Here is a 27,698-nt window from a genome sequence, read left to right on the forward strand (position 1 = left end):
AGTCTGCATGTATAACTCACTAGAGTGGCATTTAAGTTCAGTGCAGACTAGATTGTAGTTTTTAACCACACTCTTGTGGCTAGCACGCTTTTGCTTTTCATGCTGCTTTGAGTTTCATCATTTGCTTGATGTTTTCAAGTCATTAAATATTAGAATTCTTTTTCTATTTTTGTAGGGAAAACTGATGACGCCAAGGTATCAGAAAAGGGTAGACTATCTCCTAAAGCTGGACATGTTAAACGTTCCCCATCAGATGCAGGACGCAGCAGTGGTGATGAATCCAAAAAGCTTCCCACAAGTAACTCTAGAACAACTGCTGCTAATGCTAACACATTTGGATTTAAGAAACAGAGCGGGTCAGCCGTAGGCATGACTATAATTACTGCCAGTGGGGCAACTATCACCAGTAGATCAGCTACTCTGGGAAAAATCCCAAAGTCATCTGGACTTATGGGTAGGACCACTGGTCGGAAGACTAGTGTTGATGGCTCCCAGAACCAGGACGATGGCTACTTAGCTCTTAGTGCCCGAACTAATCTTCAGTATCGTAGTTTACCCCGGCCCAGTAAATCAAGTAGCAGAAGTGGAGCTGGGAATAGATCTAGCACTAGTAGCATAGATTCCAACATAAGCAGCAAATCAGCTGGGTTGCCTGTCCCTAAAATGAGGGAGCCTGCCAAGGTAATTCTTGGAAGCTCTCTGCCAGGATTAGTCAATCAGACTGATAAAGAGAAAGGGATTTCGTCTGACAACGAAAGCGTGGCCTCATGTAATTCTGTTAAAGTGAACCCTGCATCACAGACTGCTTCTAGTGGAGCTCAAAGTACTCACCAGCAAGGAGCCAAGTACCCTGATGTGGCCTCTCCCACTTTGCGCAGGTAGGCAATAAATTCATTGATTGTGAAATGGTGTTAGTTAGAGCTGAATGATCATGGGCTCTGTGAGCCAGGTCTGGCTGTATTTTGAGGAGCACTTACAATTTAGTGTCCTACATGAAGGTCTTTGCATTTAATTTCACATCACCACGTTGGCTAGTGTTGTAAATACGCACAACATTGTGAGACCAGAGCAAGAATTTAACTTTTGAAGAAGAAAAGCAACCTTTTTGGCACAAATATGGGCAGTTGTGATACAAGTCTTGGTCATAAGAATTGTGCCCAAAGGCATTATCTGTACTGATGTCACAGGAAGAAGTATTTTCTTGTGTGAAGGTTACTGAAGAATTCCTGCACTGATGTGTATGTGGCAGTCCTGGACGTGCTCCAGTGGTGGCTCAAATGACAAATTGACAATGGAAGAATCGTTTCAAATTTTCATCGTAATAGTATAGTCTGAGCTACCACATTTAGATTCACATGCCTAACCCTAACTGATGTTTCAGCACTGTGGATTAGGCCAGTGTTCTCCAAGACTCATAATAACAGGCTATTCAAGTACACAGAAGAAGCCTAAGAGAAATTCCTGTCTGAGCTGTGTTGAAATTTCTCATCTCAGGAGTATTTTTGAACAACTATCTTGTCTTCTGTTTCTCCACCATTGCCCCACACTTTATTTTAACATGAATATTGAGTTGGGCAGGAATTCATTTCTTGATGCAGCGTGCATCGAAGTCTTGGTATTGGTGACAGGTTGCGTTAATATTATTTTTCAATTTAATTTAACATTGAGTAGCTTGTGTGTTTCAAGTTGCAGTGTTTTACATTTCATTTTGTCTTGACACCATGATACCCATGCAGTTACGCTACATCATCCTGCTTGCAGTGATGTGATAAGGCTGCATTCCATCTGAAGCACCAGTGTAAGCACAGTGGCTGTGACAGCAGCTTAGGCTAAAGCTTTATAGAGTTGAAGGCTGTTTCTTTTTAGCTGAATGGTTTTATTTGGTTTTATTCCCGGTTATCACTAGATAAGCCATGTTGTAAACGTTTAATCTTCATCAGTTAAAATACTCACATAGTCCTTTCATTTCAAAGGCATGTCGCATGACAAATGCAGATTTTCAGTGTTGCATGCCTCAGGCACGTGAACCTGGAAATTAGATTGATTTTTTGATGGCAGATATATATAGTTTTTTAATTAATAAAAAGCCACATTGCTAGCCGTATAACTGAAATACTGCATTGAAATACATGCAACTTCAAAGAGAAGATGCTGAGGCTGAATTTCACCATTATGTCAATTGATTTAGAATATCATTCCTGCATTTTTACCAGCCTGGTGAATTAGAGTCATATGCATCCAAGTTGAATTTGACCTCTGAGCTTATAGTAAATGAGACGCCATAGTTTTGCCTGCAAGTCGACAAATATGTATACATGAGTGTCATAAACAGTGAAACAGTGAAAGTATAATTTTGCTGTGGGACCTTCACTGTGTCTATTCTCTCAATATTCCCTTTAGCTCAAGTGTTACATATCCAGCGTTTCCACTGAATGCAGCCATTTTCTATCGTGATAGGTTTTATTATTTAGGTGTTTGTGCACTGCACATACAATGCACTGCTTTTCTGTTAATGGGAGACAAGCACGACCAAAGAGCCAGCTCACATCTGTCAGCTGCTTGTCAGTAATAGCATTAAGGAGAAAACACATGGCCTTTCTTGTAGTGTATTTCCTTCCAGAGTTAATCCCTGTATTGATTTGACTATCCTGCTGGGATGAATGTTTTCTGTCCCCTTCAGACCACGTCCTCTTGTTTCAAAGCTGTGGTTCAACAGTACCCTGCCTTTGGCAGCAGAGTGTTCCTGGTTGTGCCACAGTGCTTCATCCTTTCAGTTGCAGTAGAAATGCTGTGAAACAGCTTGGGAAAGATTGCTTAGTCTAAGAACAGCGTGTCAAATTGGTGTGTGGGTGACTGGGTTTTTTTGAAGCTCTGAGATCCTATCCCTAAGTCTCAGATCACTGGTGTAACTGAAGAGGGTAGTATGCAATGGCATGTGAACAGGAATACACTGCTGGTTTGTGAATGCCTGCGTTCTCTAAGGCAGGTGCTGAGGGTTCCTGGCACAGGTATTGGAGCAATGCTGGATGTGAGTTCATTATAAATTAACTCTGAGCCTGCTCCATCTGTGCTTTGCTGCAATTGTGGCAGTGATCCAGTGGAGGCATTCCAGACATTGCACAGGTGTGCTGGGATAAGATAGCATGTGTGTATAGTAAGTACAGTGGATCTTAGCATCACTGGGTTTACTACAAGTGCTGTAGAGGGCCTGGCTAAGTTACGCAGCTTGAGTTTCTGGGAAGGCTTGGACAGGCTGAATAGCGTGCATGAGGTGTGCAGATAACCTGTGCATATTCAAAAGCAGAGAAAGTTCTGCTGAGAGCATACACACCCACACATCTTTAGGAGCTCTTGGCTAGAAATGCTCTAGTCCGCTTCTCTGAGGACAGTCCAGTAGACACCTGATTTGTCAGGTTTCATCCCCAGTATGACACGCTGTTGATGTAGAAATAGCAAATCCATGTAGGTACACGTAAGCAAAGCTGATGTTCTAAAGCAGTTGGACAGGCTAAAAGGCAGAAGTAGAAGCAATGCTGTGGCGTGGATGTTTGAAGCTATGCTCCCTTCCCACCTTTGAGGAGCCATTATGAAATGGTTGACAATCTGTTCTTAAGCGTGCGTACTTCTAAGACAAACTCTTCTGAGAACCTTTACACTGACTGTAAATGAGGGAGCTGGAATGTTTTCTTTGCAAGCAGTACAGTTGTAGCACAGGCATCAATGATGCAAACTGGAGGAGCTGCAGTCATCCTCCTCCAACCACGCTTTTATATCCCATCCCTTGCACTGGTGGACACTCAGCTGATCTTCTCCTGAGCCAGTTCCAGGTGCCAAACAAGGAACCATCTCACTCTGCGCTCAGAAAGAATAGTTTCTAGCCAGTTTAGCTACTGAAATGAGGTGAATCTACATTTGATATCAGTAAATGTCTTTGCTGTTACATCCCTGCACACGATGCTGGGTTTGTTCAGAGCAGTCAGTGATCTGCAAAGAACTTCACTGCACAACAAGCTTTCAGCCTGTGCTATTTGATGCTTTGAGAGGTGTTTCTCTGGCATCCCTTTTTCTTAAGGAGAAGAAGATAGTCCGGCTGTATCTCAGTTGTTTAAGGCAGCATTTTAACTTCGTGAGAGTGTGATTCGATGATTCAAAGAGGAAACACCAAGGATAGATTTGGAGCTACAGTAATTGTCTTTGGACTTGATCGTGGGTGGAGTGAACACAAGGAGGTTCAGAAATGTGTAGCTTTACATGTCTAATCTGGTAGCGTTTATTTAATGTTGATTTTCTGAGCCTAAGATACATAGTTTAGATATAAAATATCTTTGCATTTAATATTCCGTGTTATGTATTTTTTCATACTGTCTTTTTTTTACAGACTTTTTGGTGGAAAGCCTAGTAAGCAAGTTCCCATCACAACAGCAGAAAATATGAAAAATTCAGTAGTCATCTCCAATCCTCATGCTACTATGAACCAGCAGGGTAATCTTGATTCACCATCTGGCAGTGGTATACTAAGCAGCGGGGGCAGCAGTCCTCTCTATAGTAAAAACACAGATTTGAACCAATCTCCACTAGCTTCTAGTCCCAGTTCTGCACATTCAGCTCCTTCCAACAGTTTAACATGGGGCACCAACGCAAGTAGCTCTTCAGCTGTTAGCAAGGATGGCATTGGCTATCAGTCTGTCAGCAGCCTGCATACCAGCTGTGAATCCATTGATATCTCTCTGAGCAGTGGAGGTGGGCTGAGCCATAACTCCTCCGGTGGCTTGATTCCAGCCTCTAAAGACGATTCTCTGACTCCTTTTGTCCGAACCAACAGCGTTAAGACCACGTTGTCTGAAAGGTTAGTAGTTATTTTCTCTCATTTCCATATATTCATATGTATTTCCAGTGTGAGTGAAGTTCTGTCGGCGGTTGGTGAGAGTGTAGTTGCTGTTTGAGTTGTGCTTCTTGCAAGATGATATTGAATGAGATAAATAGAACAAACTAAGTAACCATCCTAGGAAAGGAGCAAGTGGACGTGTTCAGGTGAGATTTCTCATTTGATGTGATAATCAGTATGACAACTTTTCTTGTTACTACATACTTAATATATGAATTTTGCATCACCTGTCCTTTCCAAGTTAGTTGATCTGTTAGTGGCATTCAAAAAAAACTTCAGCATTATGACGATTTTAATTTGAGAAGCTATTGCTTCTCATTTATAACATTTGATAAGGGTAGAATCTGGGCTGACAGTGCTTGAGTGTCGTGATGATGACAACAGTTTATGAAAAGATGATATGATTTGACAAGCTTTTAGGTGGGAGTTCATGCTGAAAAGTCCCTGTCTCTCTGGTCACCTTGATCCCTTCTTGACCCTCCCTCCTGCCTTCTGTCCCATCTCCAGCTGCCCTCTGCATTGTTCTGGTGGAGGTGTTAGTGGACGTGCATTAAACAAATCAACTGGGATTTGGATCCGATTGGAAAATGGTCACCTGAATTGTATTTCAGGCTGATCAGTTCCCTAGCTGTCATCCATAGCTGTGTGACTTGGTAGGAGCTGGGAGCAGGCTGATCAGGGAGGAGGGAACAGGGCTGCTTTTCCAGCACGTTGAGCCAGCACCTGGATAAAAGAGACAGGGACTTGCAGGGTATGCTCTGTTGTAGAAGCTGGTACCCCACAAGCTTTGGAAATCAGCTATATCCTGATATCCAATTATTTAGTCAAGTGACAGAATTTTTGCATTTGCATCTCAACATAGAAAGTTATTGCTGAATGTAATGTTCTGATGGTTTGAGTTTCTGTTTGTGTTTTATTGTAACTCCTTTCTGTTCTCTCCTCTTTTCATTCTAATATTTTTCTGTCTTACTGGACTCGTTCTTCTAGCCCTCTTTCTTCCCCTGCCGCTAGTCCCAAATTCTGCAGAAATACTTTGCCCAGGAGACAGGACAGGTAATGCTGTCTCAGGACAGTAGAATACATAAGGCTGTAGGTTTTGTTGCCCATCTTGGTGACGCAAATTGTTTTGTGAAAGATGTGCTCAGTTGAGTCCTCTGCTGTGTTCATTGTTCAGGTGTGAACTGACACAAAGACATGCCAGTGAGAGTGCACTCAAACACCTCGTTTACCTACCTAAATCTGGAGAATAGCATATGGCAGAGTTGGCATGTTCTTCTCATTGCTCTTGATACTGGGAACATCTTTTGATTTGGGGTTGTTTGTTTGTTTTTTTTTTGAACGTTTGCTCATTTCTTTGCCAATTTTTCTTCTGTCATTTGAAACTCTCACTAGCATTTCAGCATTCCTCTGGCATGCTGCTTTTCTCACTGCGTTTCAGGCTTGTCACTTCTGTCGTGAAGTCCCAGTGTCATTCAGTGTTGTCAGTCCTTTATTGCAGTTTGGTACATGAGTGTTCCGTGGGGACTCGGGCACAGCCATCCTTGTAAAAATGAATGTAAAAGCTGGAAAAAGATGACCTGAATCGAAATGTTCCATTTCGCTTTTTGCTCTCTGTCATTAATTTTAGTCAGCCCCACACGGGGAATCAACTGTAACTTAGCTATACGGATTGACATTAAGTCATTTCATTTATCATGAGGGTATTTTCTTGTCAAACAGATCAACCAGCTCTGCTCAGTTACGAGATCATCAGTTGCAGAAACACCAACTGAAATGCTTGGGTTTGGGTTGGCTGGTCATTTGACTTTGCTGACAGAATTTAAGCTGAGATTTGTGCATTTAAACAGCTCAATCCTGTTAGTGCCGTAGCACCCAGCTGCAGAGCACTAGCAAGCTGCATTCCCAGCATGGAGTGCTGAGCCAAGGGGCAGCAAGGTGGTTCTGAGCAGCACATGCTCATCAGTTTGCAGAAGCAGCCTGCCAAAATGGGGATTTCTGAGCATACGCTCAACACACACGCTATTTTTACGTTCACTGTGGACGGGAGAAATGGCAAAATCACTTTGCGAGCAGATGAGCTTCGTTGGCATGGTGTCAGCTGCATGTCTGTGAAAATCCGCACCTGGGGAAGGAGGTTTTTGCATGTTCCTGTAGGAAGGCCCCAGCACTTTTTTCCTCTGAAGAGGTGATGCAGATGTTTGCACTCCCTTCTTCGCTCTAATCTTAATCCTTCCCTGTTGTCCTTCTCTGAAGTTCTTCTCTTTTAACTTTTCTGCAGCGACCCACATCTTGATAGGAACACTTTGCCTAAGAAGGGACTCAGGTATTGGTGTTTCCACACAGTTTAACAGCTTTTGTTGTGGCTTTGGAGTTTGCCTTGTGTTTCTGTTGTGGCTGGTGGTGATGGTGGCAGCGCTTGCAAGAGGTGGCAACAGTCTTTGTTCCTTTTCTTCTTTCTTTCTTTTTCTTTTTTCTTTAATCCTTGAAGGAGGTCATTTACTACTCTGCTTTTTTCTTGTTTGTTTGTTTGTTTTTTCATCCAATGGCTGGTCTGCTTAAGCAAGAGTTGTGGCTTTTGCTGGAAAGCATTTCATAAACCATCACTGGGCTCGCTTTGGAAACAGTAACTTTGCTGCTTTTGTGGCTCTTACATGCAGTGACATGAGATCACGTTCACCCTGGGGTCCTTAGTGTTCATACAAAAGCAGCAAATATCTTCAGTATCATCCTAAATCTTTTAGGATGGGAAGAGACATACTCGGTTTAAAAAAGATATTTGCTTCTGGTCCTTAAGCAGATAATTTCTACTTATCTAGAAAAGTAGATCTAGAAAAGAAGAAAAGAATTCCCAAGGAAACCCCTGATGACATCTCTAAGATCGTGTTTTTTATGATGTAAAAAATGTCACGGGCATTTTTTTTATTCCATTGATACAAGTATGATTGCCAACGCGAGATTTAATTAAACACTTAGTGTTACAGAATTTACAGGAGGTATCCGACAGTTTAGAAAGCTGCAACTTCACAACTGCTTAATGCAGCTTGCAGGATCTCTCAGTTGATGCTATGGAATGGCAGCTGCAGTTAGCTCTGTGGTCTACGCATCATTCTTCACAGCAGCTTTATCCCGTGAAGCCGAGTGCTAAAAGCCTTTTTGAGACTGGAATTCTGGCTATAATGTTTGTGCATGGTCAAGTATGTCTCTGATAAATAATGACTCTCTTTTAAGACTGAAACGTTTGAGTGCTGAAGAGGTAGGTACTGATCGTGCAGAAACCCTCCGTTCTAAGCGTGCTAAAGTAGAAGGACTGAAGCCCTTTTCTTAATAAACTGATATCTATGTAAAGTTTCAGAGCTTGTAGAATCAGAGGATGGTTGAGATTGGAAAAGATCTCTAGGTTCATCTTGTCCAGCTGTCCAACAGTCCTCAATCAGGGCTGTTGCTTAAGTGTTGAGTCAGAAGGAGAGGAAAGAGAATACAAGGCCTGTGGTAACATATCTATTTTTCAGTCGTCCACCAAAGCAGATTTAAAACTGGGGATGAGCTGAAGCTGGTGGGCGTGTTGCCACTGATAAAATCCACGCTATTTTCTTTACCTTCAGAAAAGGCTCAGTGTAGTCTCCATGGTGATTATTTAAAGCTGTAAGTTTTGAACCAGATGAGATACACCTCCCTTTAACATCTGTGCAATATAAAGCATTGAGTTCCCAATTTGTTTAAAAGTCTACTAATGGCTTTTTTGACTTTAATTTGATTGTAGTATGACAGAAAGCCAGCTAAGCTTAGAGGCACACCAAAATATTAAAACAGGGATAAAGTTTGGCATATCCTAAGGAAAGGTTTTCCAAGCTGTGTCTTTGTTTTTCAGTCATACCTATGTAACACACGCTAAACTTGATTCTGCAGTAGTACACCACACAATTTCTTTTAGTGGCTTTTTGTTAACTGCTAGTTTGGTTGTTAGCAAAGCCATAGGAAAGGAGAAATCTTCAGATTTTATATGCAAGTTTTTCCATCTTTCGTACCCTCTCCCCCTCCCCTCTGTGACATTCCATGGTTTGTTTGTTTGTTGTTTGTTCTTTTTTCTTTATTTGACAGTTGCCAGAATTCAGTTTGAAAAAGGCTGTTTGCTTTGTGCAGGTATACTCCTTCCTCCCAACTTCGTAGCCAAGAAGATGCAAAAGAATGGCTACGGTCGCATTCAGCAGGAGGGCTCCAGGACACTGCTGGCAATTCTCCATTTTCATCAGGATCCAGCATAACATCACCTTCTGGAACTAGATTTAACTTCTCGCAGCTTGGTGAGTTATGATGTGTTTTGATAATCATAGCAATACTTTGTGTGCTTTGAAAAGAGCAGATTACGTAATGCAGTGCTCTCTCAGCAGCTCCAAGTACCACTTTGAACCTTCAGGAAGTACTTCAGTTGAAATTAGTGTGACTAATCAGCATGGGTGTCTCGTGTGCCCAAAGGTGGCATAGTTACAGTAACGTCTGAAAGTGTTTCCCTTGGAGTCATCAGGTGCCTTAATCTAAATTGAGAGCTATTAAGCAGAGCCATTCATTAATATCACACACGTTGCTGTGTTTGAAAGAATGAAAATGTTGCCTGCCTGCTTAGCAATGATTTAAAGGCCAAGCATGCCACTTAGTATCTCAGTGTGTATCAGCTGGCTGATTGGAAAATTTAACAAAGCTGAGTCTGAAATAACTTACAAGAGCAGGGGACTTTTAACTTAGAAAAATTCTTTACCTTAATTACAACGATGAAACTAAGTGAAGGAAAATACAGAAGGAGCTTAACAGGATACTTAGTATTTTGTAGGTTTTAATCGACCACCCATGTCCAAAGTAAAACAGCACGTACCATTTTAGCTGAATATACGCGTGGTGTAATTACATCAGCAGCAGCTAACAAATGGTCAAGTTCACAAACATACATTAATGGTCAAGCAAAACGATGTAGTCTTAGCCTCAGGAAGTTAAATCCTTATGGAGAATACTGAAGATAATTTGCATTAACGTGCTTCAAAAGCTGTTTCGCTACAAGAAGTTAACAAGAAAATGTGGGTTTTTTGTGTCCTTAATAAAGGAGGTTGGGAGATATTGGAGTCAAGGGGTGCTGTGTTGGCAAATGTGGATCTGAAAGTTTAGCACCTTTAAGCAGAATTACTGTATCTTCTACACAAGAGGAAGAAAATATTTGAAAGAACAGATGGATTGTATATTCATTGCCTAGAGATAATCAATACAGCGGGAAGACTTGGGACCGGGAGGCAAAACTGTAAATCCTCATCAGATTTGTCTGTAACAGTTGATGGCATATATGGAAAACAGATAGTGACAGAATACCGAGAGGAGATTGAACAGCAGTTCTGTTGTTTTCATTTTTCCAAAAGTTATTGTCAAGTAACAGGAATAATTTAGCGCTGAAGGTGCTTTAAAAAATGTGAAAACTGAAATGGAAGTTTGATACTCTGAACACTGGCTGGGAGAGTGCTGGCTCTCAAGGCAAAGCTGATGTTTGTGTGGTGTCTGTTAATCTGCAAATTCTGCAAGTTTTCATGCCTGAGTAATACTTAGAATTCTTAGGACCTCGTAGGGGATATAAACTGTTCTGAAATACACAGCTATTAGGAAACTAAAGGTCTTAAAATTTCCAACTTCCCCTAAGTACACATAAAAATACCATTTTCTGGGAACTTGAAGACTTCTAAGGAGATCATTCAGGAGGCCTGTTCTGTGTAAGCAAAATGCTAGTTTAAATTCCTTTTGGCACTTTACACCTATTTGAGGAAGGGTTGTTTCAAATTCAACGTGAATTAATTAATTCATGCCTACAAGGTGTTACTGAGTTGACTGAGCTCGCCTGTAGCAGCGTGGACTTATCACCCAGTGTTTAGAATGACCTTATTTACTTGAGTTTTCTTATTCGTTAGCTTGATTGGCATGCCTCTTACTAACATCCACTGAAATTAGAAACATAATGATGACTAGAGCGGATGACATGAAGAATTTGTGTTATAAAATCATGTTTTTTGATAGCCACACCAACACCGAGCATGAAAATCTTTGGTCACGCAAATAAACTGCTGTCTATTCTGTGCTTTACAGCAAGCCCAACCACTGCAGCCCAGATGAGCCTGTCAAATCCAGCCATGCTGAGGACCCACAGCCTTTCCAATGCAGATGGTCCCTATGATCCCTATAGCGACACACGCTTCAGGAACAGCTCCATGTCCTTGGATGAGAAGAGTAGAACGATGAGCCGCTCTGGCTCGTTCCGTGATGGCTTCGAAGAAGGTCAGTGCAATATGTGATGCTGGAAATGAGCAGAAGATGGCATTCTCACCAAACCCAGATGTAAATTTAGTGCTTCATTTCAGCATATGGGTTCATTTTGGGGCAGTTTTCTGTGTAGCATTCTCAGTGTTATTTGGAACATTTTGGAACTATTATCCTAGTTGTCTTTGTTCCAGTGATATTCAGTCAGCGATCCTTCTGGGTGAACATAGGCTGGGATGTAAATGTTCTGCGCGCTTAAGTGCAGAAATGGCTTAAACACATTCTGTGCTCATTTTTAGTGATCAGTCAGTGTCATAAATTCATGCTTAGGGTTAGGCTATTAAAGTGTTTTCCTGAATAGGCATATTCACCTGAACCTAGGCCTCCACACTTCTGCTTGTAGTATAACTAATTGACATTAGTCAGGCTGTTGCTGACATTAGTCAGGCTGTTGCTGCTATTTCATTTAACTTCCAAGTATTTGATCTGTATGCAGTTTGTCTTTCCTTGGTATTTCTACTGAATGCTGTGGGTTCACATCTTCACAGCTTTCACGAAAGGACCCTGAGTCATTCTTCTAAACATTTGGACTTCTTTTTCTTCCTCATCCTCATTTCAAATATATATTCATACGTACATGATAAAAGAAGCTCCAGTAAGTACAGGAATAAAACACTGTGCACTTTCAGAAGTCATAGGAAGTTGATGGGATTAACCTTTCCAGTCTTGAATCTCCTTTCTAGAAAGGATTGGGAGTTTAGTCGGGTAAAAGGTGCTTTACCAATACAGTTCACACAGGTCTTTGCTGGCTTGCTTTCACTGCTGATGTGTTTCAGCAGTGTTAATGCCAGTGTCCTGTTGTTGTCACCTGCTGGAGCATCCAAGCCATGCTTAAGTGCTCATAGGAGCCTTTAAGAACCACCAGGTGTCTTCCTGTGGATGCTGGTTATTCCATCTGTTTTCTTCCATTGGAAGTGATGGAAAGTGTGCATTGGATGTTGCTTCAGACAGATTCAGGGCTAATTCGTTATTGAATTCAGCCAAACATCTAATTGTATTTTAGAGGCCCGTGGCAGAGGATCTGCATTAGGGGTTGAAAAAGAGAAGAATAACCCTATAGGGCTGAATCTGTGTCACTGCAGCAATTGACCTTTGTGCAACACTCAGAAAGGTAGATAACCAAAGAGTATCAAATATTGCCTGGTTCTCAGTCAGCTGAATTCTGCTCTGGAATGAACAGTCCTCCTGTTAACGAAGAATTCCATAATGTCATTTCTGAATTAGCCTAGATCAATGCATCTGTCTTATATACTGATGATTTATTGAAAAGGGTACTGCATCAGCATTCACTCAAGTTTTATTGATAGCATCTTTATCATTTTATGTGTGCCTGGGATTACAGCTAATGCATTGTGGTGTATGGGAGGAGAAATTATATTTTATAATTAAGAAGTTCTCATCCCAGAGAGAGACTAGTCTGAATGAGTACTTAAGTATTATGTGTTTGAGGGAGGAGCTGGTTAGAAAAGGAAAAGGGAAGTGTAGTCATGCCAAACCTTCTGCTAAATGCTTTCCATTTGTTTCATTAGAATTCTCCAGCCCTACTGAAGGCAGGGGTAGCCCTGTAGCTCCTGCTTATTTCCCAGGGAATCACAAATTAGAAGTGAGCAAGCAGTTCTGAGCACAGTGTGTATGTTATCCTGTCCTTTCAAACCTATGAATCTAACTCATCCTCACAGACTGTGCAGAACGTGAGATGAAAAGGTATTGTTGAAGTGGAATGTTGTTAATGGACAGCTCAATTTTATACCAATCAGTCAGTGTCAATAATAATGCTGCTGGCTCCACACTGATGTTTCAGCCTCCGAGAGAGAGGAGAATTAAATCCACTGTTGTTGGGATATAAATGTTTATTCCTTTCTGTGCCACTGACTGAAGTATATGCTCTTTCTGATTTTGGGGCAGTTCACAGAATTACAGGGGTTGGAGGGGACCTGCCAAAGCAGCTCCCTAGCCCAGGTTGCACAGGTAGGTGTCCAGGCAGGTCTTGGATGTCTCCAGAGAAGGAGACGTTGTTCATGATGAGGCTGTTTCTTTTCTACCATTAAAAAATGCAACGTGCTTACATATGCATTTACAGTGTTTTCAGTTAGTAGTTCCAAAACAATCTGGGTTTGTAATGTGCATGCAGATGCATGTTAACTGCAGCAAACAGGAATCACATGAAGAGCATGGCTGCCTTCAGGCTCCTAATTAAATAGCCTTAAAGTAGCCATCTGCAGAAACTTTAACATGAAATTGCACAGAAGTATTAACTCCTTAGTTGCCCTTGGCACTAGACATCTCAAATGATTTGCACAATCACATATTGCACCTCTACAAGGCAGAAAGGAGTATGATTCCCTGGGTTGTACGTTCTCTCCCTTTTTTCACTTTGTTTCTTTCTTCAAAGTCCCAATGTGATCTTAATAATCCCAGCTGTGTGAACTTAAAAATCTGTGTCCCTCATTCCGTTTTAAGGAGATCTGCCTCTTGTCTGGGCAGTTGGTAGGGCAGCTTCCTTGAACGCACCTTTTTTTTTTTAATTTAAATAAAAACTGTGTGAAGGAAAAGCATAGAGAGTGATAACAAAAGAATATATAGTCTGTACAATACTTTTGTTTGCCCTGTGCAGTGTTGCCTGCACACTGGGTGTTCTACTCTCAAGAAGTAAAGATGATCTACTCTCAAGAAATAAAGATGGTAATGATGAATAAAGGTAATGGTGTTTGTTTCAGTAGCTGAGATAATGGCTTCTTAACAGCATACTCACAAAGAAAATGCTTGTACATGTAAATCTTAGCACGGTGTGGTGGTAACAGCCTGAAGAATTGATGTATATGTGCATCTAAGGTACCTCCTTAGTAGGCAAATGGCTGATAATAGATGATCTGTGGCAACCACTGTGTGGTCAGTTTACTCAGTTTGTTTATTTTCTTTCCTCCAGTGCACGGCTCCTCTCTCTCTTTGGTGTCCAGTACATCATCTATTTATTCAACAGTGAGTATAATGAACTGAACTATTTTGCTTTATTGATCACAATTTGTGAGTTGACCAGTCTTTTTGTGCTTGTTACTTTTGCCATTCAAGGAAGAGGAGCAGAAGTGCTTTTCATTTTCATTTGTATGCTGAATGCTAGCGATGAAAGAAACATTCATAAAGATGCTTGTAGTTATGTAGCAGCATCCTCATTAAACAGAGATGATAATGGTTTAAAAGCAGCAAGTCATTGTTAGAGTCAGTGTTTTACAGCTCTGCTGAATAGATTTGGCTGCTAAAGACCTCATCAGATCTGAGGAGCTTCTGAACTTAATTATTTCATACAACAAATTTCAGGTGCTTTAAGTCATTCTAGCCTTGTATTTTACTACTGGAGCAGTTTGGTGAGTTCTTCATAGCATAGATTTTAATATTTGCTCACTGTGCCAACAATGCTTTTTCCAGAAGAACACATGTACTAAGATTATCTAATCCTGAAATAAAATGGACTGAAATTTGAAAATACTGATTTTTTAAAACCACAGGTTGCGTTTGCTTGTTTTCTTCTAGATTGTCCATTTAAAGCATGCACTATGGAAGACTTGTAAAACCATACCCACACTGTAATGGAGAAGGGAGACTGCAACATGGAAACCCTGTTTTGCTTAGCTTTTATCTAGCCCCTTGAGGTGTTAATTGCAGTGACCCTGGGCTACAAGCAGCTTCCAGCCTACACAAGACAGTACAGAAGTATTCAGCATGGATGATCCATGGTTCATTGTTCTTAGTATCCAAGCTAGATAGATTAAAGCTGGATCGTGCATTCCTGGCATACTGCGATTGCAATTTGGGAGGTTTCTAATAGCTAGACACTAAAAGAAATGAATGATAGATAATTACTTGGTAAATATATTTGAGTTGAACAGGATCTTTCATTTCACATCGTTAAGCAAGTATGATGCAACTCCACAATTGGCACACATACACAGCTGAAACAAGCCCAAGTGACACATGATGAGTACGTGGAAGAACTTGCTTTTGGAATACCATGTGTAACTGTTCATGAAATCACACAGCCAGCATAGTGTTATTTCTTGTATCTATTTCACAGATAGCAAGGAACATGTGTAACATGGCCTTAAGGCCTTGATAATCATTTGAAAATATTGCCTTCCACTATGATCCTTGCCTCAAGCAAGGTCTGTGTGGAGCCAAAACAGATAACATATTGAAGGATGGAAAACAGACCTATCCCGTGGGCTGTTGTTTGTAGCCACGAGAGCCACAAGGAGAGGAGTCAGCAGCTTCTGCTTAAGCTTCTGGTTCATGTGCTTTCTGTCCAAGCCCAAGCGGTTCTTAATAGTGTGGTTTGACAAGTATAATTTTCACAGTGGCTGGTGCTGGGCATGGTTACATAAGAGTAGTGAAGTGTGTGACATTTTGCTATGTCCTTCTCCTTGCCAATGGCTTTGGTTAGAAACAAGCTACAGTAGCCAAAATTTTGTCATGCAGGCTACAGTGGATGGTCAGTGCCTAGACAGCACCCAGGTGGTAGTGATTTTCTTTAGATCACTGTGGAATGCAAAAGCATGACTACCATCCCATGGAGAGCTGAGCATAGCAGTAAGGGAACTGCTGAGGATCTCCCATGCCCTATGACTGACTTGTCTTTTCAGAACCTCATGCAATTCCTTTTGCACTGAGCCAAGACTTCAGCCTTCCATGCATGCCTCAGACTCAGAGGTGTGCTGGCTGGCAAATTGGGAAGCGGAGACAAATTCTGCTGCATAGGAAGTGTTGTACAAGCAGCCTGCTTGTTTGTTCCCAAGCAAATAATCTAAGGAGGAATATAGATATGAAAATCCTAAACAAGAAATTATCACCTGAATTTTTTGAAATTCATATTCATAATAATAATAGTTAAGATTGTTGTACTGGTTCTGTTGTCACATCCTCATATATTTTCCTGTGGTTTTATTTTACAGCCTGAAGAGAAGTGCCAGTCGGAGGTAAGAGCGGTTTGTGTTTGACAGGCATAAATGCTCTGTCAAGACACCACGTTTTCTGTCTTACTGTTCTATTGCTCCATGTCATGATGCAGTAAAGAGATCTCTTAAAATACCCAGATTCGCAAGCTACGAAGAGAGCTAGATGCATCCCAAGAGAAAGTATCAGCTCTGACAACCCAGCTGACTGCAAATGTGAGTACATAAAAGAACAAACACTTAACACTTTGATATTTAATAAGTAGTGTCTTGTTTTGATGTTTGAGTGGGATGAGATGCAAACGATGGCTAAAATTGGTAGGAATAAAAATTGATAGAAACCTGGATTGCAAAGCATCATGTTTTCATATTCCATAAAGAAGTGGGCTAATGGAATCGTAGGTAGTAGTGACATAGAGGATCTGAGAATTAATTTACAGTTGTCTGAAGAGTGAACATACCTGTTTTCTGCCAGTGCAGGCAATACCTCTGGAATTTGGTGTTTAAGTAAGAAAGACACTTGAGAAAAAAAATAAATTGAAGCCAGGAAGTGTTGAGGCAGTGCTATGCATGACCCTGAGCAAGTTTATTTGTGTGTTCTGTAGTCACTGGTAGAAGTAATCTGAAAAACAGAAGCTTACTACAAAAATAAGCAGTTGTAGAGTAAACAAGCTGCAGATGAATGGTCATCAGATTGGATCATACTGGCATCCTTGGCTGTGGGAATTGAAAAACATGAGCACGTGCTACCAGAGAGGACACTGTTGTCCCTCAGCTCCTTGAATAGGTGGAATACTAAACTTGGCACAGTGAAGTGCAGTTTTCTTCTGAGCAGTAACACCTATTCAAGAAACACTTAAGGGGAAATCAGCAGTTTACTGCAGACGTCACTGAGTTTGTCCAGCTTGCAAAATAGAAAACTGAGAATACTGTAGAAGTCAAAAGGAAAATGCTTTGACTGCATTTATATTTTTAGTCTCTGAGCCAAGAGGAAAAGCAAAAAAAAAAAAAAAAAAAAAAACCACAAAAAAAAAAACCAACAAAAAAAAAACCGACAAAAATTAATTTTCTGAATGCAAAAGGTTTATCAGTTGTTTCTCGTCTGGAAGCATCTTTTATGTGTGAGAAAGTAAGGCAGGATTCCCTGAAGTGTGCTGTCTGTTAATCCATGTAATCCTGTTTTCATTCTCTCTCTATTTTTTAAAACTTTTGCAAACTTTTGACGAGTATTACAGATCACTATTGCCCCCCACCCTGTTCTCTGCCCTCCCAGTAGAAATGTTGCAGTCTGCCTTTTAAATAAATGTTTACATTTTCAAACACATGTAGTAGTGGTTTAGCTTGCTTCTTGCTATTTTCTCACAGCCTCAGCTCTGCTTGTTTTCACAGGGGCTGGTGGGAATGAGAGATGCACATCCCTGTGTTATTGTACTGTTCGTGTTTGTTTTCAGTGTGAATGTGAGAGCAGTTGTTTAGAGTAGGTCAGCTGTGTGCGAATGGTGACCAAGTCTGAAATGGCTCTGTGAAGGGTTGTGCCATGTGTATTTAGGTGAGCCAATGCCCGGTTCTACTTGGAAAGATTTGACACTGTTTTGTAATTTTAAATAGATTTTAAATTAAAAAATGAGATATTTGTTACGGTAATTGTAGAATGTTGTGGCTAAGGAGACATACATTGAGCTGTGCCTATGTTCAGTTATTTCAATGTATGCATATGTGTGTAATAATAATGCCTTATGGTGGCATTAAAAACGTGGTTACAGTTTATCAGGCTTCCCATCTTCTCAATCCACTCGTCCTTTCTTACACATCTCAGTCATTTTCAATTCCTAATACAGCCAACACTGGGTTCTCAGCGCTTCATGTGGGAAGAACAGAGGGTAATTCATAGAATTATAGAGTGGCTTAGGTTGAAGGGGACCTTAAAGATCATTGAGCTCCAACCTCACTGCGATGGGAACTGGCCAAGCACCAGGAAATTCTGGATGATTTCAGCAGGTTGGACCTTTGTGGCAAGTCAAGTGCCCCCAGGTATTGGAGAGACCATTCAGTTAGTTGCAGAGATCAGCTGATGGAGCAGCTTACAGACTAGCTGCAGGAGTGCAGTAGTGCTTTCTCTGTTCTGCAGCACAGCACGGTGAGCCTTGCTGCCTCCATGACTTCCAGTATCTTTCCACCACAAGACAGATCTCTTTGTTTTAAGAATGACACTGATAGAGTTAATTGTTCAGATTAATTGTTGGCTCTCCTTTACAAGGTGCTTGACTTGGGTTGGGTACTGGCTGGCAAGCATGACCTGTTAGATTAGGTACACAGGTGACTACTATAAGTTTTTTAACTAACTTCATATGTTTTCTAGTAGACATACAACTTAGAATCCTAAAAATACTAATTTTCACACATTTCATGGTTTTAATATGGTGAATATTTAGGGTTAGAGCTTGATAGCTAATGTAGAAAAGCCCAAATAGGGAAATGTCAGTGTCCTTGACCTGAAATAGTCCACTGCTTTGTGTAAAGCCTGCTCTCTCCTTGGCTTAGCAGTGTTTTCAGATATCTGATCTGTTCACTTATCAGCAGTGTAATAGCTCTCTCTAGTCTGGTTTTCTTGGAAGCTTAAGGTAGCACATCAGTGTGGTTTTGGAAAATGCTTTTCCTTTTTTGCTTTTTTCCTTTTGCGGATATTAAAACTGAAAACATTTTAGAAAACTTTTAGAGCTAATTGTAATTCAAGACAGTGGTATAATTCAAGACAATGGAACTTTTATATATTGCTACCAACATCTGGCAGTGAAAATAGGCAGTTTTCTGTCTTTCAGCAGCTCTCAGTTGCCTTGTTTATCTGCATGTCCTTGATCATTTGCTAGGGGAAAGTGAAGATGGTGCATTTTCAAGCTTTACCTCTTTGCCCCACAAGCACACACTTTTGGTTTCCCTTTTAACACCTTTAATTAAAGCATCTCTTGTGTTCTACATTGTTTCACTCTATTTTACCTCCATAATGTGATTCTATTTATTGCTATGTGTTGAAAACTTTTTAGGTTATTCTCCATTCTCCTAAAAATTATGAGCTGGTGTTCTTCAGGTGGTTCCTTTGTGGGCTGTTTTTTTTGTTTTGTTTTTCTTTGGTTTTTTTTATTCCCTGCAAAAAAAGATTTAAGCTTCTTGTAATATGCTCTGTGGCAACAGTTGCATCAACTCTGAGGGTCCATGCAAGCTATCCCTAAGCAGTCTTATATGGGGCTGTATAATGGCTTTGTACATACTGTATGTAATGGCCTGCATGAAAGGTCAGAGATTAATTCTGAGTTGAAAAATGAACGGCAAGTGGTGTTTAGAGCCCTGGGTTGTTCTGTATCTTTTTTCCTCCCTACGTTTTGTGGTAGGAGGTCTTTCATATCGTTGCTTGCAGTAGCTTTGAGATGCGGTTCAATAACCGAGGAGGGCCTTCCATGCCTTTTTGCTACCAAGTGACAAAGTGCACTCCCTGAAATGTCTCTTAAAGCCTCAGCTACTTCATCTGTGAGTTTCAATTAAAAGAATCTGCTGTGTCATTCTGTTTTGACAAAGTGGCAATGTGTTTTTTTCCCTTTATCACAGAATGTAAACAGATTTCAGTAACTCATCAACTGAATAGCTTGAGATGGGGCTCTGTAAAGGACCTTATCTCCCAGGGACCAGAAGGTGTTTTTGTTATCACATATGTCCTGGATGCAGGACTGCATTTTTATCAGAGTAGATGAGAGGTCCAAACAGGAGCCAAATCCCACTTTGCTGCTCTGTTAGAGCACACTGGAGATAACCAGCATGGCTGCTGGGGTTGCACTACCAGAACAGGAAGGGCAGTGCCTGGCTGAGGAGCTGCCTGGTGGCAGCTGCTGCTGAGCACAGTGGCATGGCATGCAGCCTCCACCTGCACGACTTCAGGGGGTGCTGCTGCTCTTGCCTGACACACGTGGGCTGTGATTTTCTAAACTCTGGACATTAGTCTGTTCTCTTTGTCATTTCTAGTTTTCCGCAGCTAAGTTGTTCCTGCTTATTTGCTGGTAAATGCTTTCATGATGCGTGCTCAAGTCCTTTGGCTCACTGCTGTTTTCTCTGTGACATCGATATGACAAACAGTGAAATGCAGTGGGTGATGCATTCAAACACCTGCACAAATGTTGTCTGTGTAATTTAATTTTCAGGCCCACCTTGTGGCAGCGTTTGAGCAGAGTCTGGGAAACATGACAATCAGACTGCAGAGCCTCACCATGACAGCTGAACAAAAGGCAAGTTTGCAAGTAAACTCACAGTCACCAAGGTTTGAAACAATCTCCAAGATCATCCAGTCCAACTGTCCTCCTGTCACCAGTATTTCCCACTAAACCTTGTCCCTCTGTACAGCATCCAAACTCCATTCACCACCACTCTCTGGCTCAGCCCTCCAGACAGTTCTTTACCAAGCAAAGAGCATGCCTTGTGAATTTTTGGAATAAATTTCTTCCCAGTGCATTCACACTTGTGTCCAAAAGAAGTGTATAATGTTTTCTTGGACATATGTCTGGACGTACATTGTTTCTCTATTACAGAGCATGTGCATTTTTTTGTGTAAAATTAACAAAGCTATTTTGCATCCTTTTGAGGATGTGCTTCCCCTGGTGTATACCAAACTTCATTTTCCTTTCCTTGGATGTATATATTCCAAAAATTCTATCATCTCCCAGTGCTTGGACTGAAAGGTGGTAGCATCTGCTTTTTCTGACTTATCAACACTGTTTTTTTCTTTAAGGACTCTGAACTGAATGAGTTACGGAAGACTATTGAGCTACTGAAGAAGCAAAACGCTGCTGCCCAGGCTGCCATTAACGGAGTCATCAACACACCTGAGCTCACCTGCAAAGGTGAGAAGCAAGCACTGCATTTCATGACTGTGCAGTGCTTGTGGGATTTGAGTCCTCTTGGTAATATCTGATGTAACTCTGCCTGTCAGAGATCAGCTTCGTCTCATGACAGCGCTCTCTGTGATCACTTGATTTTGTATAGTGAGGGGATTTGGAATGTGTATCTGTGTAAATAGTGTGGTAAATTCTACAGAAATAAGTGGATGTGTTAAAACTTGAGTGTGAGCTCCCTGAATTTACTGTAGGCATTCAGTAACAACTCACCCATGGATGCTCACATGAAGCATCAAGAAACCCTTTTTGGAATGGTCAAACGCTCAACTTGATTTTCTTTGGTGTTTTCTGTAATCTCCGATATGAAGTTTGAATGTAGTTTTGTTATGTCCGACTTCTGTTACTTATCCCAATCATTTACACTGGGATAAACTGCTGAAGGAGATGTTTGAGAGGCCTGGGTCTGAAAATTGAATCTCTTCATGAGAAATAAGGATTAGGAGCACTGCTTTGAAATAAACAGAACCTCAGCTGAGGCTGAGGTAAGCGGTTGCCTGAGTGACTTTTTTTCCTTTCAAACTCTTCATTTGGGATTAAATGATTAATACAGAATATCATATTGAGCACCACCTCTGTTAACGTGCAGGAACTGGAGCCGCTCAACCCGCAGAGCTGCGGATCCGAAGGCAGCACTCTTCAGACAGCGTCTCCAGCATCAACAGTGCTACCAGCCACTCGAGCGTGGGAAGCAACATAGAGAGTGATTCAAAGAAGAAGAAGAGGAAGAACTGGGTGAGTGTATGTTAATGGATCGCATGTGGTTTATATAGAACTGTCAGAACATGCACAGTGAAATGTAGTTGCTCAGCTCCTCCCTCCCCGCATGCAGCAGGTCAGCACAAGAACTAGGCACTGTTTAAATCCAGCGTAAATACCCTTTGGAAGAGTTAATTGAGTTGTAAGTGATGTCTATGCTTGTGTTGAATCTGTGTAGGGTTGAGTTTGACGTTAACAGCTGAAAGGCCGGTCCGAAAGTAGAAAGAGCTGTCAAAATCAGTCCTGCCTAAAAGCAGTACAGTGTGCAGCCCCTCAGGGAAAGCTCTGCGTTTCTCATTAAAACAGAACAAGTCCACAATGAGAGATCATTTTTAATTTTTTTTCTTTATGCCTCACAGGGCTTTCTTTTTTGAGTAAACATGTTAAATTAAGCTTTAAGAGCTCTGTCTGGAATGTTACCGTGGAGTTCTACAAAAAAAACCAAACAAATTTTAAGAAGTTGCTGTGATAAACATACATTATTCAGGGTTTTGCAGTACTCACCTTTCATTTCCCATTTTTCCTTCTTTGCTCATCATGTACTGTGTACAAGGTACCATATACTGGAAGAAAGGTACAATACATTAAACTCCATTTTGAATTAGACCATAACTGCCTTAGTGACCTTGTCTGAATGTAGTCTGGACTAAAGTCCCTAGATCCCATACCGTAGCCGGTAAATCATTCCACCCCTTCCCTTCCATTGAATTTAAATCTCCCTGTATCTTTGGGGATCTTTTCTTTAGAGCTACAAAATGTGGTTTGGGCTGGGAAAGCTTAGGTATAGATTTGTGCAGTATCCCCTTGGAAATGTTAATTGAAGCCTCCTGTACTTTAAGGAAGTACTTCTTGAGCAGGCTCTTGTTTTTATTTCTTTTATAACAATTGTTTCATTTGAATGTCTTGCTAGCTCCTCCATCACTGTAGTATTGCTGCTTTCCTCCTAAAATCACTGGGTAAACAGAAGCAACGTCATCTCCTTGTGCAGGGTTATGTGTTAATTATAGACAGGGTAAATTGCTGCATCTTCAAACGGCTGGCAGCTCTTATAGTTTTTGTGACAAAACTTTTGTAACCATTAAGCATTAGATAAGATAAAAACTTGTGACATTTTTACTTTAGTTTCTGTTCTTTGTCATCGTAATGTAGTAGGTCTCATTCTGTATCAGTGTACGCTTCTCATTTAGCACACAGCTGTCTTCAAAGAAGCATAAGGAAACATAAAGAAGACAGGACAGTGTTTTTGTTGTAGCATTAAATACGAGTACATTGGTGTAAAATGAAGATTGGAAATGAAATCAGAAAATAGCAGTCTGACTTGCACTTAGTGAGTATCACAAACATGGATGTTGTTCTCTACCAAGAACCTTTTGTTACGCATAGAAACACATAGTGGATGTGGCTGTCCACTCAGGGTTGAAACGACAGATTTTCAGCATTTCTCATTAGTCTTTGTCTAACGTAAAAAGAACTTTCATCTCATATTAAGCAACAACACTGTTTACAACACGTAATTTAAGATAGCAGTAGATGAACAGCAGTAGATGAACTGTTTATGTTGTTTGCTAAATGGTAGGCTCATTAAAAAACAAACAAACAAACAAGTTGCAGGCATGTAGAGAAGATGCAGTATTTCTAGTATTTTCACTTGGAAATCCCTATTCCTGCAACGAAAAGTGAAATATGAAAGTAGTTAGTGTTAGCTAGAACATTCTATCTGAGCCAAGGAGAAAATACAACCAAAGTGGTAAAAGAAACCTGGATCTGTTATCTCCTTCAAGTAATGCGGAGGTGACCGTGTGTTGTTTGAAGCACCCGTTTTTAGAAGGTACAGGGTTCCATTTTTAAAGTAACTCTTGTTCTTTGTTGATGATTGGTCATGTTTGTCATAGAAATCCAAAGCTTTCCTTATCACAGGCTTTATCTGTTAAAACTTGTCTTTTTTCCTTTCCCCCCATTTCCTTTTGCTTGCACTTCTTCCGGCAGGTCAACGAGGTAAGGAAGACCTACTTTAAACTATGAGATACAAAGCTAACCCATCCATTTACATCACTAACCATTTCAGCATCATTAACCTTGCCTGAGCCACGTTATGCTCTGGCTGCAAGTCGTTATACTGTTGCTGTAAAGCTCATTTCACTGAACAGAATTTGCTGTAAAATATTAAAAAATAGGAAGCACTGACGTCCAGTCCTATTGACCTTATTAATCTCTTAAATAGATTAATTAGTTAATGAAAAAAGCTTTTTGATTGTCTTTTAGCTCTGTTAAAATCTGTGAGTATGGCTTCATTGTTTGGAATATTTGCATGTTGGAGTTGTGCTCTGTGGCTTTCTGTATGGATGCATTCTTCATGGTGTGCCCACAGTTGTCTTGTTTTTTTCAGTTACGCAGCTCCTTCAAGCAAGCTTTTGGTAAAAAGAAGTCTCCCAAGTCAGCATCTTCTCATTCAGATATAGAGGAGATGACAGATTCTTCGTTACCCTCATCACCAAAGCTACCACACCATAACTCTGCTGTTTCTACACCGTTGCTGAGAGCTTCCCATTCCAATTCTCTGTAAGTGATTTTTATTTTTATTTCTTTTTAGTTTTTTATTTATTTATTTATTATTTTTAAATGGAAATTTGTGTGGAAAGCATCTTGGTTTGAATGTATTTCACCGGGGAGCTTTCTCTGCAAAACACACTGTGTATGAAGAGTGTTTATAGCAAGGATGACCGTGGTGTGCAGAACTAATTGGATCTCTGGCTGCTAATGATACAGCCAGGCCAAGTGTGGGATTTTGTTTTCTCTCTTGGCTAATGACAGCACGTTTTGTAGTAATCTGCAGTGATGGAGTTCCCAAGTAAATTGACAAATTCAAAGAAAGGTAAGAATTTACTGAAGTTTGAATGGCATGGTTTAGTGATATGGCTGAACTCTTAACAGGTTGTTTCTATTGGACAGAAACCCCCACGTCCTCCTGTGCCTTCTCCTTCCCTTACACTAGTTCTGCTGCTACAGTCCTTTCCCCAGGTTACTGAGTTGGATCAGCTCAGGGGAGTTTTCAGACACAGATGAGCATCAGAGCTGGTGTAAGCACAGGGGCATGAATTCAGCACAGCCAGGAGCTGGCAAGGAGAAGAGGAGTCAGACACAATTTTTCTTCTTTTGGTGGTAGGAAGCTATTATATAGGATCATCGGTATCACCAAATCATACTCTCCTGTCTGTGTTTGCATGTGAGTGAAATGTTGATTTTCAAGTCAGGATGGCTGCTCTGTTGCTTAGCTAGCTTTACATTCATGGGAAGATTGCAGGCATTCTTGATACACTGTTTTGGCCGTTTAATAAACAGAGTTTAAAATGGCCACAGTGTGCTGTTGCAAGCCTAAACTTGCATTTGGATTGTGCTTGGAGAACTTTGTACAACAGATTTGGTGTGTTAAAACTTCTTCACTTGAGCAGGATAAGCAAATACAGAAATCTGTAAGAGGCCATACTGTAAAACATCTCAAGGATCCTTCCAGCCTTGTGGGTGCCATAGAAAACTTCAGTTTGGGTGCATTTAAGTATGCAGACTTGAAATTTTGCACCTTACTCTCACACGAAGAAGCAAAAGAAAATAGCAGTAGCTTCCAGCCAGATATAGTGATGAAATGCTAATATCAGAAGATAATCCCCCATGAATTTTTTAATGCTTCTCCATTGTCTTGAATCTGACTCGCTGAGTTCATGATAGCTACAGCAAATTGGGTTTTAGAACTCTGAGGGCAGAAAATTGTTCAATGATGATCCTGTCCGTCATCAGGCAAAACGCAGTATGTGTACTTCTCATCTTGAAAAGAAAGCAGAAAGCCTAAACACGAGAAAAGGAGTAAGCACATGAACTGGGGGAAGCATGGAGCAAGAACAAAACCTGTGTATTTTGGCATACCAGCTTTCTGTTGGAGAAAACATCTCTCATTAACCCGATTTAGGGAGACACATTATAAGTGAGACATCCCTCAAAGCACGCAGCTGTGCAGTTAATCTTTGCATAGATACACTTATGAATGTGCTGAAATGTTATTCATCTAGATATTTTTTTTTGTGGGAGGAGGGAATTGAAATGCCACCAAAAATGTTTTGACTGTGAGTGCTTTAGAGTAAATGGGAATTTATAATGCTTGAATAGGTGTAGAGTTCTGAAGCCCTCCAGAACATTTCAGGGAACATTTAAAAGCTCACACCTGGTGAGCTTTAAATCTTTCTGTAAAAGCATAAATCTTCAGCCGACTGCTGCTGCTGCCTGCACCCCCTTCATTTTCTTAGATTTTGACTTGAAAATAGCTCTTTTACGGCAACAACTGCAAACGAAGTTTTGTTGGGCTCTTATTTTTCTGTGACGTATGTAAGATCTGGTTTATGGTACCACTAATGAGATAAGCCCAAACCATTATCTACTCCCTGTAGAATAAGAAGTGCTGTTTTTTTCCTCTTTTGTTACTACACGCTGGTGAGGCACCACCTGAAAAGGAACCGATGTTTGATGTCTCCTTCTCTTTCTTTCCCAGTATTTCTGAATGCACAGACAGCGAAGCTGAAACGGTCATGCAGTTACGCAACGAACTGAGAGACAAGGAGATGAAGCTGACTGACATTCGTCTAGAAGCCCTTAGCTCTGCTCATCAGCTTGACCAGCTTCGGGAGGCAATGAACAGAATGCAGGTAGGAAATAACCACCTGAAATACCGCATTGTATGTCGATGTGTTTAAAAGGCTGGCCATCCCCCCACACAATAAAAATCTGAGAGAAGGTAAATGTCAAGTTTTTGAGTGCTTGTTAAAAATTGTGTGTAGTTTTGTAATGGTGACAAACCTCGGCACAAAAGCCTGAGCACGTGCTTTCTCCCACCCTGAACTCTGCAGCACTTAACTGTTCCAACCCTAGAAGGTCAAGGGGAAACCATTTCATTGGCTGTCAGCTGCCTCTTAAAAAATTCCCAAGCCATCTGCCTAAAAGGACCTGCTTTTCAGTGCTAAATGAATTCCTACATATTTATGTTTTCTAGAACACTCTGAAAAGTTGTGTGAATGGGATGTTGTAATAATTAAAATCATTACTTTATTGCAGTAAATTAAAATAATGTGAAAATGGCATTCCTACTAAACTGGAATATCTTCTGAAGTTGCTTATGATGCTGTCTTTTAAGGGTGTGTTTTTACCGTGCTTTCTAACTGCTGGTCTGTCTTTTCAAGGGCGAAATTGAAAAGTTAAAAGCAGAAAACGATCGGCTGAAATCTGAGAACCACGGCAGTTGTAGCAGGGCTCAGTCTCAGGCTTCCATTTCATCCTCTCCAAGACATTCAGTGGGTCTCTCTCAACACAGTTTGAACCTCACGGAGTCAACCAGTCTTGGTGAGTTTAATGAGAAAGATGGTGGGCAGGTTTTATCCTGCTCTTGGAAGGTTTGGTTTGGTTAGCCATGGAAAAATGAAAGCACAAAAGTGATTAACAGGTAAGGTGTGGAAATATGTCAGGAGCTGGCATGGGGCCTTCTTTTTAAATGTCATTGTAGGTTTGCTGCGCCCTAGACTGGAGTTGTCCAATTATGACCTCAGCTGCAGAGAGTTGTGTTCAGAACCATTGGATGGGGGATATTTTGTATGAAGAAAAATACAAAGTAACTGGCTAATAATGTTCAATGACCATCTCTTTTTAAGAGTGATCTGGATATTTAGAAAGGAAGTCAGTGAACCTGATTCTCATGTTTTACCTCCAGGCACGAGAAGCTCAGATGTGTCGTGTTTGACTGTGGTAGAAGTGTTAGCATAAAGCAGAATAGCTTTCATTGTTATGATACAGCTG

At 40.8% G+C, this 27,698-nt stretch overlaps 2 protein-coding genes across 4 annotated transcripts in view; one reads left to right on the forward strand and one right to left on the reverse strand.

Moving 5' to 3' along the window:
• Positions 1-27,698, reverse strand: part of CSRP3 (cysteine and glycine rich protein 3) — a 362,567-nt gene that overhangs the window by 263,810 nt on the left and 71,059 nt on the right. The window lies entirely within an intron of this gene.
• Positions 1-27,698, forward strand: part of NAV2 (neuron navigator 2) — a 260,533-nt gene that overhangs the window by 216,478 nt on the left and 16,357 nt on the right. For all 3 annotated transcript variants that reach the window (XM_065755404.1, XM_065755402.1, XM_065755403.1), the window contains 15 exons: positions 176-878; positions 4,379-4,846; positions 5,873-5,938; positions 7,164-7,208; positions 9,026-9,186; positions 11,000-11,188; positions 14,157-14,209; positions 16,174-16,197; positions 16,315-16,389; positions 20,361-20,444; positions 20,945-21,056; positions 21,697-21,842; positions 24,253-24,425; positions 26,404-26,557; positions 27,089-27,248. In XM_065755404.1, coding sequence (XP_065611476.1) covers positions 176-878; positions 4,379-4,846; positions 5,873-5,938; positions 7,164-7,208; positions 9,026-9,186; positions 11,000-11,188; positions 14,157-14,209; positions 16,174-16,197; positions 16,315-16,389; positions 20,361-20,444; positions 20,945-21,056; positions 21,697-21,842; positions 24,253-24,425; positions 26,404-26,557; positions 27,089-27,248 — 2,613 coding nt within the window. The remainder of the gene's footprint in view (positions 1-175; positions 879-4,378; positions 4,847-5,872; positions 5,939-7,163; positions 7,209-9,025; positions 9,187-10,999; positions 11,189-14,156; positions 14,210-16,173; positions 16,198-16,314; positions 16,390-20,360; positions 20,445-20,944; positions 21,057-21,696; positions 21,843-24,252; positions 24,426-26,403; positions 26,558-27,088; positions 27,249-27,698) is intronic.

The sequence above is a fragment of the Cyrtonyx montezumae genome, unplaced genomic scaffold, assembly GCF_038088225.1.
Source record: "Cyrtonyx montezumae isolate F1298 unplaced genomic scaffold, pur_monq_1.0 scaffold_10, whole genome shotgun sequence".
Lineage (NCBI taxonomy): Eukaryota > Metazoa > Chordata > Aves > Galliformes > Odontophoridae > Cyrtonyx > Cyrtonyx montezumae.